At 35.3% G+C, this 14,329-nt stretch overlaps 1 protein-coding gene across 1 annotated transcript; it reads left to right on the plus strand.

Annotated features, from left to right (window-relative positions):
- Positions 1 to 8,360: 8,360 nt before the first annotated feature.
- LOC18440204 (copper transporter 3) lies at positions 8,361 to 9,584 on the plus strand. Its single transcript, XM_006850356.4, has one exon. It carries the CDS (start codon positions 8,832 to 8,834, stop codon positions 9,288 to 9,290), a length of 459 nt encoding a protein of 152 aa, XP_006850419.1. The 5' UTR covers positions 8,361 to 8,831; the 3' UTR covers positions 9,291 to 9,584.
- Positions 9,585 to 14,329: the final 4,745 nt, after the last annotated feature.

Here is a 14,329-nt window from a genome sequence, read left to right on the forward strand (position 1 = left end):
AATACTGGAAATCATCAAATGGTTGTAAGCAGGGATTTAAAAATCGGCATGGTGAGTCAACCCAGAATCGTTTGGGGTCGACACAGAAATCGAACACCTCGTGTCAATTCCTATCCAATACCAAAAATCGAGCATGACACAAAAATCGAACACCTCGTATCGATTCCTACCCAATACCAAAAATCGAGCATGCACAGAAATCGAACACCTCGTGTCGATTCCTATCCAATACAAAAAATCGAGCATGTCTAGAGAGGAATCGCGAGAACACCTCGTGTCGATTCCTATCCAATACCAAAAATCGAGCATGTCTAGAGAGGAATCGTGAGGATACCAAAAATCGAGCATGTCTAGAGAGGAATCGCGCTACAGTGAATCGGGCGAGTGGACAAGGTGACACTGCTATCTCTACACATGGGCGAGTGGACCCTCAAAACCTCCGGTCACCTCACGCCCCCGTGCTTTTATGAGCATACTTCATTTTCTATTCCATAGTTATTTACAGAGAGAATCCTTATACTCATCTTTCGATGTGGAACTAATATAAGAGTTGATGTAGCAATATAATGTATACATTTATTACAGAAAAAAAAGTATCATATGGTGATGTAGTGAAGTCGGTTATCACTATTGATACTTATGGGTGTCTCAAGTGTTTTATTTTTATTTTTAAAAAAAATAAAAGGAAAAAATAAAAAATAAAAGGTAATACAGCAAGCATTTTTTGTTTAAAAAAAAAAAAAGTAATACAACATCTTTTTATTATTTTTTCAAAAAAAATAAAAAGTAATATAACAAGTATTTCTTGCCAAAAAAATAAAATAAAAGGTAATACAAAAATAAAATAAAAACATACTACAACATCTTCTTATTTTTCTTGTCAAAAAATAAAATAAAAAGTAATAAAATAAGTATCATATTTTTCTTGTAAAAAAAAAAAAAGTAATACAACAAGTATTTATTGTCAAAAAAAAATAAAAGGTATTTATTAATACAACAAGTATTTCTTAATACAACCTAAGAATAAATGATGTAATTATATTTTTTATTTTTATAACATGGTGATCTTTAACAAAAATTTAGGAATATTAATTTAAAAATAGGGTTCATAAAATGAGGCCATTTAAAATCTCTCTCTACTAATAAGCTCTTCCACTAAATTCATTCTAAAACCTAAAAAATCAATTTTTTTTAAATTAATGTGTTATTTCAAAAATTGGTTTGTGATAACTAAATCTTTTATTTTATTTATTATTTATTTGCATTATAAATCATGTAATGTATTATTTTTCTTACCGTTGTCAATAATATACTTTAAATTAGATGATATTATAAGATATTTTGGATTTGTTATTAGTTGTATAATAAAATAATTATAAAATGTAAACCAACAATTTCACTTTCAATATATAATATTATAGTTAGTTAGGTTGTAATAATTTGGGTTTTTTTAGCGGATTAAGGTTTTCCGTCAATTTGAGATCTTAGTGGCCATTTTTTCATTGATTTAATTCATTCTTTATTATAGTCCATGTATGAATATATAATCCATCCATGATAATTCTATGGTTTTTCTTTTATATGATGCAAATTTAATGGTCAACATAAGTTCACACAGGGAAAGAACATCTTAATATTCACAAATTGATGAAAAAAATGAAAGTTAATAATATAGTGCACACATTTCTTATTGGATTCCTAAAAAACAATATTTATAATAAATTTTAATAATTTTTTTATATTTTTTTTAAGGCTTAATTTGATCGATTCAACTGATTTCCGATCCGAATCGTCGATTCACGATTCATATGGATTTTTTAGATGCTTAATCCGGAGCACCGATCCATTTTTTTAACGAGGTTGTAAGTAATTGGGACATTACAAAGTAAATGCTCTCATTGCTTACAACCCCATTGAAAAATTGTGAGTCACCCGTAAGCCTTAACATTCGGCGCGGTTGTCTTAAAACAAGGCAACTGGGTGGTAACCAGTTATACGAACTGTAGCCATAAAAATTTCATTGTTGTTAGGTGTCAGAGTCATACGGTTGAGCTAAAACCAAATGATTCATGCATTTATTTATTGTGGCTGTTTTCCATTGAAATAATTTTTTTATTGAAAATTTGAAATAATCGATGCTTTATTTGCATGAGCATGAGTAGAAATAAAGAAGAGAATATATTGTAATCCATTGGAGTGTGGAGTACTGTGCTCCAAAGGAGATCCTCCCTCCATTCCCAAGACAACAGATATTAATAGCTAGACATGGCCATGAATATTTGATGTACTGATTCAAAAATCGCTTCCCAAACTCGGGAATCGTTTGACTCGGACCAAATTGAGAAGCTAGCCATTCCAAATCTGAAAAGAGTCACTAGAGTCTTCTTGTTTTTACTTCTTTCCGGACTCGAGAATCACCCAATAGAGACTGAGGGAATGATGATCTGACCCTGGAAAGTTGGAGTCCAATTCCGATACCTGAAACATTGATTTCATCCCCCATTGTTAGTCACAGAGATCATGTGGTCTATGCACCATCTTTGTATACCTTCCCTTAAAACACATATTCATGTTAGCTTTATGTAAGTTCACTAGAGAATTTGCGAATGAGTTGGGGCTTTAGCAGTAGTACCAACGAGCTTTACGATGAAGTCTCTGACTCCATTCTCACTAAAGTAAGGGCTCAAACCCCTACTAACTTTACTATTTACGAGAATAGCCTAGGGCTTTGGCGGTAGTATCACCGAGTCTTATAGGGAGGTCTATGACTACATTCTCACTAAAGGGTAGGGCTCAAATCCCCACTGGCATACCACTTTGATAATGGGGTTGGGGTTGTGGTGGTAGCACCACTTGTGCTCTAGCTAAGTTTAGGCTTCTAATCTCACCTAATGCATTAAAAAATCACAAACGATTTCAAAAACGGGTAGGGACCCGTCATCCCTATTGAATTACAAAAAAAAAAAAAAAAAAAAAATTCACTAAAGAGTATGACTTGGTATGTGCATGAATAATAAGATTAGTGCAAACAAATTATTCAGGTATCTCGGGAAATGGGCTGAAGTTGTCGTGGTAGCACACTCCATACCTCAGTTGTATATTGTCACTTCCATTTCCACTTACAGCTTCAAAAACCATTAACTAATTCAAAACCAGGTTGGGGCATGTCCTCCCCATTGAATTATCCAAAAAATAAATTTCTTCATACATCTATAAGGTTAGATGTTGTCATGCGATTTGATGTGCGTGTGTGAGAGAGAGGGAGCACTCTGCCCCCGACCTTAGATTTTAGAATGAAATTAAATTTCCATAACTTAAAAAACGAGAAATGTTTGCCCTTATGCAATAAATTTGTGTATTGACGTTCAATTATCTGGTATAAATATCGCATAAAAGAATGATTTTGCCTTCCGGTATGAAAATGGTTATTATGATGACTAATCCAGTTCATGAAAATTGGAGGGTCAGATTAAGGAGTTCTTCCTCCTTCAATGGAAAGAAGAAATGGCAAAAAAAAAAAAAAAAAAAAAAGGTTTTAAGAAAAAAATATCAAATAAATAAATAAATAAAATGTGATTTTTAGGCTTTTTAGATTATGACTCTAGGTTTCCTCCTCCCCAAGTGCATGCATTAAGTATAGTCTAACAAACATGATTCAGTGGGGCTGATCGTCCACATACAAATAAGTGTCGGACCGTTGGATTGATAATTCGAAAGGGGTCCAGATCGGTCTGGATTGGTGATTCATAAAAATACTAAAAGTAAATAAAAATAAAAATAAAGATTTATGGGATGGAGATTTAAAAAGAACAAAACAAACTGGATATATATATATATATATCTTAATTGCTCACACTATCTAAATAAATTATATGTCGTGGTGCTCACACTATCTAAAGGGTAAAAACATAAAAATGGATGAATATAAAGCCATCATTTTCAAAATAGCCAAATAGTCCACATTGTAGTTCACCACAAATGATATCATCAATGTTGTGTGCGAAAGCTCGAAATCCGAAGGGTTGATTTTTTGACAAATAAAGTACGACAAATAAAGCATGAAATACATACACAAGAACAAAAATATTTACGTGGTTCACCCCAAAAGTGCTACATCTACGAGCATGACAAAATGAAATCGACTATACCAATGAAAGTTACATTAAAGATTTTAGAACAAAGAGTTACATCTCTAAACTTCGACAAAAACCCAAACCGAGCAAATCCTTGTAGAACCACTCTCCCTTCATTATCTTTACTTCTAGCAACCATTACCAACAACACCAGATAGTGACATGAGACCAACAAAAAACTGACTTTCTCTCTAACTAAATGGGAAAAAAACCTAAAATCTCTATGGGAACCGTTTCTTTACAAGAAACAAACTTCTCAATCTTCAAGACCAAAGCTCTCAATTTCTAAGAGTCTACAAGATGCACCGTCACAATGTTTCTATCCATAAGAAGCTCTCTTCTCTAAAAGAGGAAACCATCTTTTCTCTCTAAGAGGAAACCTTCTATGGGAAGCTCTCTTCTCCTTAAGAAAAAACCTTGCATCTTATGCACAGGATGCCTTGTCCCCCCCTCTCTCTAGAAGAATTACCATTCCCAAATGGTGACTTAAATAAAGTATACAAATTCTCTACACTTTCATCCCATATATATAAAATTAGGAATCTATATTAAATAGAAAACTTCCTATTGATGTTGCATATATATCAAAAGATCAAGAGATATATTCAAGAGTCTTAATTCTATTGGATTTATATTTCCTTTAGGAAACTTCTTAACATTAATTTCAATCTCAATCCCACATAATATGGGAATATCTCAATCCCACATAATATAAGATTTATTTATATGGGTAATTTTGAATAGTATCAAATCCAACAATCTCCGCCTTGATATCAAAATCACATGCTCCTCAACATCCATTAGATAGCTTCATAAGTTCTTTATCTTTTGCCAAATAAATTTATTCATTATTCATGTTGAAAAATAGTGTTTACCAACAAATTTCTCCACCTTGAACCTTGCATTCGAAAACTTTATTGCTATACCAAAAGCCTTGAAACCAGGCTCTGATACTACTTGTTCTGTGCGGAAGCTCTAAACCTGACAGGTTAATTTTTTAGTAAATAAAGTATGAAATACATATACAAGAATACAAATATTTACGTGGTTCACCCCAGATTAGCTACATCCACGCATATGGCAAATTGAAATACACTATAACAATGAAATTTACATCAAAGATTTTGGAATAAAGAGTACATCTCTAAACCTTGACAAAAACATAAGTTGAGCAAACCCTTTTAAATCACTCTACATTCATTCTCTCAACCATTACCGACAACACCAGATAGAGATGCGAGACCAACGAGAAACTGATTTTCTCTCTAAGTAAAAAGTGAAACAATCAAAATCTCTATGGGAACCTCTTCTCTACAAAAAATAAGTCTCTCAACCTCCAGGAACAAACCTCTCAATTTCTAAGAGTCTACAAGAGACATCATCGCAATGTTTCTATCCATAGAAAGCTCTCTTATATCTAAGAGGAAACCCTCACTTCTCTCTAAGAGGAAACCTTTCATAGGAAACTCTCTTAACTCTAAGAGGAAACCTTGCATCTTATGCGCAAGATGCTTTATCCCCCTCTTTCTTTAGATGAACTATCATTTCCATATGGTGACCCAAATGGGGCACACAAATTATTTGCACTTTAATCTCATATATATATATAAGATTAGGAATCCATACTAAATAGGAAACTTCTTATTGATGTTATATGTATCTCAAAAGACCAAAAGATATATTCAAAAGTCTTAATTCTATTGGATTTCTATTTCTTTTAGAAAACTTATCTATATCAATTTCAATCTCAATCCCTCATAATATAGGAACATCTCAATCCCACATAATATGGGATTTCTTTATGTTGGTGATTTTGAATAGCATCAAATCCAACAATCTCTACCTTGATATCAAAATTGATAATCATGCAAGCATCCATTGGATAGCTTCATAAATTCTTTATATTTTACCAAATAAATTTATTCATCATTCTTGCTAAAAAATAGTGTTTGCCATCAAATTTCGCCACTTCGAACCTTTCATTCGAAACCTTTATTTCCATACTGAAAACCCTAAAACCAGACTCTGATATCACTTGTGCGTAGAAGCTCTAAATCCGAAAGGTTGAATTTTTGGTAAATAAAATACGAGAAATAAAGCATAAAACACATACACAATAACACAAATATTTACCTGGTTCACCCAAAAAGGGTTACATCCACGAGCATGGCAAACTGAAATCCATTATATTAATGAAAGTTACATCAAAGATTTTGGAACAAAGAGTTACCTCTCTAAACCTTGACAAAAACCCAAGTCGAGCATACCCTTTTAAACCACTCTTCATTCTTTCTCTTTATTTCAGGAACAAACCTCTTAATTTCTAAGAGTCTACAAGAGGCACTATCACAATGTTTCTATCATAAAAAGCTTTTTTCTCTCTATGAGAAAAGATCCATTCTCTATAAGATGAAACCTTCCATGAGAAGATATCTTCTCTCTAAGAGGAAACATTGCGTCTTATATACAGGAGGCATTGTCCCCCTCTCTCTCTCTCTCTCTCTCTCTCTCTCTCTAGAGGAACCACCATTCTCATATGGCGACTCAAATAGGATATACACAAATTCTCTACATTTTTATTTCGTATATGTAAGATTATAAATCCATACTAAATGGGCAACTTCCTATTGATGTTACTTATATCTCAAAAGACCAAGAGATATATTCAAAAGTTGGATTTCTAGTTCCTTTAAGAAAATTATCAACATCAATTTCAATCTTAATCACACATAATATAAGAATATCTCAATCCCATATAATATGGGATTTCTTTATGTGGGTGATTTTAGATAGCATCAAATCCAACAATCACAAGCATTTTGACATTGATCGGCAATTAACAACGTGTTTATATATTTAAATTTTCTCTTTCATTTCGTAGATGATAATGAGCTAAGATTTGCATTCTCCATTCTTCTAGCCCTTACACACGTCCAAAAATATTTTTTAAAAAAATAGAAAAAAAAAGACGAAGTAAAATGATCCAAAAACCTTTGAATCTTTAAGGGTATTTTGATCATTTTTTTATTTTTTAAACATTTTATATATATATTTTCTATAGATTTTCCCACTGGGGCATATAAATCTTCCAAAATTCTTTTAGATTTGAGTTTTATAAGTCAACATAAAAAAGCACAGGAAACAAATTTATAAATAAATCCGCAGTCATCAGCCATTTCCAAACTTCAGTCTTCCATGGGGGCTATGGATCTAGTGGCATCCACTTTTTGTGGAGAATGGAAGATCTAGACATGCCTCCCTTTATACCGCCACTTCATGTTATCAAACACAAAAGTGCTCTGAAAATTCTCCGGGGTTTCTAGAGCCAAAAGTTGGGGAAATTAGATGAGCCACAAGAGAATTGAATAAATTTACTGAAGCAATTTAACAAAGAGAAATTTTGTCATCTATCAGAATCATGCCCTTGCCTCTCCGTCACTTGGGAAATTTATAGATTAACACGATATTTGGAAAGGGAGGGATAATTTGTCTGAATCCAGAGGTCCCTACCAAGAACTGGTGTTTTGTTAGGGAACCGGGTGAGTTTTCAGGGAATCGTGCAATCCAAGTTGGCTGAAATGGCCGGTTTCCGGCCATTGTATCTTTTTATTTTTTTTCAATTTTTTACATACCCATTCTCGAAAGGAAAAAACATTTTGAAAGAGCAATTCAGACAACGTGTCACACCACTCACATATCCGAACCAAATTTCCGGAAAGCCCATTCACCTGTCTCTTCTTTGAAGCAAGGATTAGAACAACAGATAAAGGGTGTTTTCGTCATTCCACCTCCACTATAGTGCGGTATAATGAATAGTATCGACTTTATTGTACTAATTGTACTGTGAAAAATTAATAAAATACTACCGTTTGTGTACCATGAAAACGGCTAAACTTTAAACTTCTCCGAGAGAAAACAAAGTAAATGGAACTCAATCCTGCATTTCTCTCTGCACTATTAGGGCGAAATCTCTCTCTACATTGTACATTGTAGGGAGAGAAATTGGAGGAAGAATTAGTAGGAAATTCTTATGTCAAAAGATTGTCTACTTCCGCCGGAGTATACTATCCATCTTTTATATTATAGTCTCTAGAACCGGAAACCAAAAAAATTTATTTAACTCCCACCTGTTGTTTATCTTAAAAAGATAGCAAGAATGATGTAGAATTTAGAACTCAAAATTTATTTTTTTTAAAAAAAAAAATTATGTAGTTATAATTAGATGGATCTCGTGAAAGTATATATCTCGAAGTAGTAAACATATAGTATGCTCTCGAGTGAGCATAGGCCTATATATTCCCAGTTTCCAACTTAGTTGATTGAGGAAATAAATGGAATGAAACATAAATAGGCGCATAATCCAGTAGAGGAAAGTCAAATTAAGAGAGAGAGAGAGAGAGAGGATAAATAAATAAATAAAGGGTGTGGTGTGTATAAGCTGAGGCTCTAAACACAAATTGCGGGAAGGGGCCAAAGCGCATCCCTAATTTCCCATACGTCCCCGGCCTTACAGGCTTATTTCGCAGAGGCTCGTCTCTCTCTCTCTCTAAATCCCCCTCTCTCTTCCCATCCCCCCCCCCCCCCCCCCCCCCCCCTTCCAAAATCTTTCTCTGTGTTCAACCCTTCACAAGGAAAAATCTCTATCAACCAAAATCCCCCTTTCTCTCTCTCAAAACCAGAAGAATCTCAAGACGATCCATGGCACATGTGGGTGATGGCATGGGTGACATGCACATGCCAGGCCACAACAGCACTGTGATGAGCATGGATGGCCATCCCATGAAGAAGTTGATGATGCACATAACATTGTTCTGGGGAAAAGACGTCTGGATCCTCTTCCATGGATGGCCAGGTGGGAGCCTTGGCATGTATATTCTCTCTGTAGCCCTCATCTACTTCGTCGCCATTCTGCTCGCACTCCCGTCGAACCATAGGCTCGTGCCATCGAGCGTAGTGGGCTCGCGTGGGGGTCGAACCCTGTTGCACGCCGTGCGAGTTGGGCTCGCCTACCTCCTTATGCTCGCAGTCATGTCGTTTAATGGAGGCATTTTGGTAGCTGCGATTGTGGGGAAGGCAGTTGGGTTCGCTATATTTAGTGGTGGGCGCGAGCCTGTGGTCGGCTCTGAGGCCGAGAGGGTTCCGGGGATGAATTGCTAATAGATTTTTTATAGGGCTTGCTATGGGCCTAGTGGAACGACCCTAAAAATTTAGGGCCGGGTCTTCTTTTGTTTGGTTTTGGCCTGGCCTGGCCTGGCCCGTTCCCGGCCCAACCCAATCTTATTGGGGCCGGGCCAGGTTGGGGCCAGCTCCGTGGGACAAGAGCCGGTCAGGGATCAATTTTTTTTCTTAGTTCTTCATTTCCTAAGGTGGACTCGCTTGGTCTAATCTCTCTTTCATTTTGTTCCGAATTTACACAGTTTGTTTTGAATTTACACATAGATATTAGATATAGTCCCATGCGCAAGTTGCCTCCCTTTTTGTTTCTATGCGAATGTACTTCCCTTTCTATCTTATTTTTTAACCATATCTCGGTTGGTGCTGAAACAAACAATTTTGGATGGCAAAGGCTTTTATTAAAATGAAAAGTTTGGTGTTTTTTTTTCATATGAATTCAGCGTTAAGGAAAGATTGGGCAAAGGTGTGCCTCTTTAAAAACCCTAACTGCTTTCCCTTTGCCTTTTCCTTCTCTAATAGCTTAGAGCTCTCTCTCTCTCTAGAGTTTCTATCCATGTTACTTGTTCCTCTCGCACCCCTTTCACCATCCTCTCGCAGCAAAGTACCTTCAAACATATACAGACTTTGAAGTAAAGTTCAAAAGTTTTATATCCAAAACCCCCTCAGGCTACATCTCTTTAATCCACTTCTTAGATGACAGAGACTCATCCTCTAATCCTAGCTAGTGCCCAGATTGTAACAAGGCATAACCTGAGATTGTTGCATGTGGAAGCTCTAAATCTGACGAGTTGATTTTTGGCAAATAAAGTACGAGAAAAATATTCGACAAAAAACAAATAACAAGCAACAAATTTAAAGCAGAAAATAAATAACATAAAAAGAACGTCAAGATTTACATGGTTCATCACAATTGTGACTACATCTATGGGCAAATACGATCGATGTTTTCACTAAATGAAAGAAAAAAAATTACAAGTCAATTTACTTGAGAGAGCCAGATACTCAATCTCCCACAAAGCTTTATTTACAATTTTCTCTCTCGACAAAAACCCCTCAAAAGTTTCCCTCTATTTTTTTTCTATGCACTTTTTCTCTCTACAATAAGAGACGACAAACCCACGATCTACTTTTTCTATACATGTTTTCTCTCTCTCTAAAAAAGCATTTTTATATAAAGAGAATAAAGCCTCAAAGACAAGTACGTCAAACCAATCTCAACTTTTTCTAACTTTATCAAAAATGAACTTTATCCCTATCAAGCCTCATCCTAATCTAAGTAAGAATTATCTATAAACTTAATTAATAAACAATAGGCTCTACCAAATAACTAGGAAACCTGGCAAAATCTTTATCCCCCTATATCTTGCCAATTTAGATATATCCAAAAAATATTTGTTTCTTAAAATATAGGATTCACATCCCAAAAAAATATAGAAACCTAACCGAGACTTATCTTGGAATACAAAACAAATCAACAAATCTCCACCTTGGCTTCAATTCCAAAAGATATTCCCATCAATTGTCTTCCCCTCATGCGCCTCCACAAGGGCTCACTTGGGCAACACATTAGTCAAGTCCAAGCAGAACTTGAACTTCTGAAATGGAACCAGTCTTGTCAACATATCTGCAGCATTCTTCTTAGTGTTAATTTTTAGTAACAAGATATCACCTTCAGTGATGATCTCACGAATAAAATAGTATCTGACATCAATATGTTTCGTCTTTGCATGATATACTTGGTTCTTCGTCAAATGTATTGCACTCTGACTGACACAATAAATAACAGTCTCATTATGTCGTAAGCTCAAATCGCTTACAAGCCCTCTAAGCCAAACAACTTCTTTCACTGCCTCAGTAATAGCCATGTATTCTACTTCAGTCGTAGATAAGGTAACAACGATTTGTAACATCGATCTCCAACTGATTGAAATTCCTACAATTGTAAACATATAACCTGTAGTAGATCTCCTACAGTCCAAATCACCTGCAACGTCAGCATCAACATAACCAACAACCTTGTCACCAAACTTGGTATCTCTATCAAACATCTGACCCACATCTGATGTACTCCTTATGTAACGCATAATCCATTTTACTGCATGTCAATGCTCCTTTCTTGGATAAGTTATATGCTTGCTAACAACACTAACGGCATGAGAAATATCTGGACGAATGCAAATCATTGCATACATAAGACTTTCAACTACACTCACGTAGGGAACACGTGACATATACTCCTTTTCAGCATTTAAACTTGGAGATAATGCTGCCAACAATCTGATATGTGCAACAACAGGAGTACTCAAGGCTTTTAAATTTTTCATCCCGAATCTAACGATGACCTTCTCAATATACTCCTTCTGAGATAGCCACAATTTACCCAACTTTCGATCTCTACGAATCTCTATATCTAATATGTTCTTTGCTGAACCTAAATCTTTCATCAAATTCTCTGATATGTTGAGTTTTCAATTTACTGATTTCTAAAGAATTCTTTGCAGCAATAAGCATATCATCAACATAAAGCAATAAATAAATCAACGAACTATCAATAACTTTCTTAAAATAAACACAATTGTCATACTTACTTCTGACATACCCGTGTCCAATCATGAATGTATCAAAACATTTGTATCACTGCCTAGGAGACTGTTTTAGGCCGTACAACAACTTCTTCAACTTGCAGATATGATCCTCCTTTCCTTTAACAACAAACCCTTCTGGTTAAGTCATATAAATTTGTTCTTCAAACTCTCTATGAAGGAATGCAATCTTAATATCAAGCTGCACTAATTCCAAATCAAACAATACAACAATAGCTAATAAAACCCGAATAAAAGTGTATTTCACAACTGGAACAAAAATCTCATTGTAATCAACACCTTCTTTCTACGCATAACTTTTTGCAACCAAACGTGCTTTAAACCGATCACCTCATGTGACCCATCTTTCTTCTTATAAACTTATTTACAACCAATTACTTTCTTGCCTTTAGCATACTCCACGAGATCTCAAGTACGATTCTTTTTAAGAGATTTCATTTCTTCATTCATGGCTTCACTTCATTTGCTACTGTCGCTATCATGTGTAGCTTCCTTAAAAGTGATGGCTCTTGGCTTGTGGTTGACAATGCATAAGCCACCATATCCTCAAAACTATATCACACAATTGGCTTTTTTATTCTCATTCTATTTCCAAACTGAGGCTATGTCTCAAGTGGAGTAGATTCAACGACCTCCTCATGATCAACATCTTCCTCCACTCTCTCGCAGGGAATTTTTGGCACATAGTGTAGAGTATTTTCTAGAGTTGTCAACTCCACCTCAATTGCATCACTACTGCTGCAAATTTCCATTTCTATCCCATTATGAATGCGCTTTAACATGGCAAATTCACTAAACTTGACATCATAACTAACAATAAACTAAGGCGACTTAGGATCTGGGCACCACATTCTATAGCTCTTAACCCCATTCGCATAACCAAAGAAAATACACTTCTTTGATCTTGGACTCAGGTTGTCATCCTTCACATGAACATAAGCAGAACAACAAAAAAATTTTAAATGAGAATAAGCAACAGATTTATCGGACCATATCTCTTGTGGTGTTTTGTAGTCGATTATTGTAAATGGTGACATATTGACGAGGTAACATGCCGTATTGACCGCATCTGCCCAAAAGTCCTTTGACAAACCAGCATTGCTCAACATGTTGTAGGTTTTTTCTAGAACTGTCATGTTCATACGCTCAGCAACTCCATTCTATTGCGGCGTCTTCGGAGTAGTGAAGTGACGAACAATTCCTTTGCTCTTGCAAAACTTCACAAACTCCGCTGAAGTGTGCTCTCCACCACTATCAGTCCTAAAGCACTTGACCTTCTTTCCAATCTATCTTTCGACCATTACTTTCCATTGCTTAAATGTATTAAATACATTTGCTTTTTTTTTTAATATGTAAAATCCACACCTTCTTAGACAAATCATATATGAAGGAAACAAAGTATAGAGATCCACCTTTTGAGATAACCGATGCAGGGCCCCAAACATCTGAATGGATGTAGTCAAGAATACTTTTTGTGATATGTTTAGACATGCAAAACTGCACCTACACTGCTTACCATAAACATAGTGCTCACAGAAGTCCAACTTGCACTTCTTCATGCCATTGATCAATTTACGAAGTTTTGCCAAAGCTCTCTCACCCATGTGGCCCAAACGCATATGCCACAACTGAGTCAAGTCATAATCACCATCATCAGATACAAAAATTACTGCGTTATTTTTTATAATATTCCTAAGCAGAACATATAAATTCGGTCTGATCTTCTTGTCTTTCATCACAACCAGAGCACCTTTAAGAGTCTTTAGAACTCCACCTTATGCAACAAATTTGTAGCCATTGGAGTCAAAGGTACCTAGAGAAATAAGATTATTCTTCAAATCTGGAACATGTCTAACATTAGTCAAGGTTCAGACAACTTCATCATACATCTTGATAGTAATGGTCTTGCAAGTTGCATCATTCTCCATCAAAACTGATCCACCTACAATACTCTTATATGTGGTGAACCAATCCCAATGAGGGCACATATGATAGGAACATCTTGAATCAAGATCCCATGAGTCTTTAAAGTTATCACAATTTGTAGAGATCGACAACACATTATCTATTCCACTTACCAAGCTTCCATCAATTATATTGGCTGCTTCAGAAGCATATCTTTCTTTCTCTTTGAGTTTCCAACAATCATTCTTAACATCCTCTTTTTTCTTGCAGTAATTGCAATAAATATTATTTTTTCTTGATCTGAATTTGAATCTAGACTAGCCCTATTTTCATGTCTCTTTCCACTTCTCTGTCTCCATCTAGCCATTAAACCATCTACATGTGGCTAAGCATTATCATGTCTCTTTATCAAATCGTTAGCGAGAAGAGTGATCCTCCATCTCTATTGTATCTTTTCCATAAATCAATGTTGTGACTAAATGCTCACACGAATGAGGGAGTGAGTATAACAAA

Source organism: Amborella trichopoda, chromosome 8 (genome assembly GCF_054954075.1).
Source record: "Amborella trichopoda isolate Santa Cruz 75 chromosome 8, AtrichopodaSantaCruz75HAP2 v2.0, whole genome shotgun sequence".
NCBI lineage: Eukaryota > Viridiplantae > Streptophyta > Magnoliopsida > Amborellales > Amborellaceae > Amborella > Amborella trichopoda.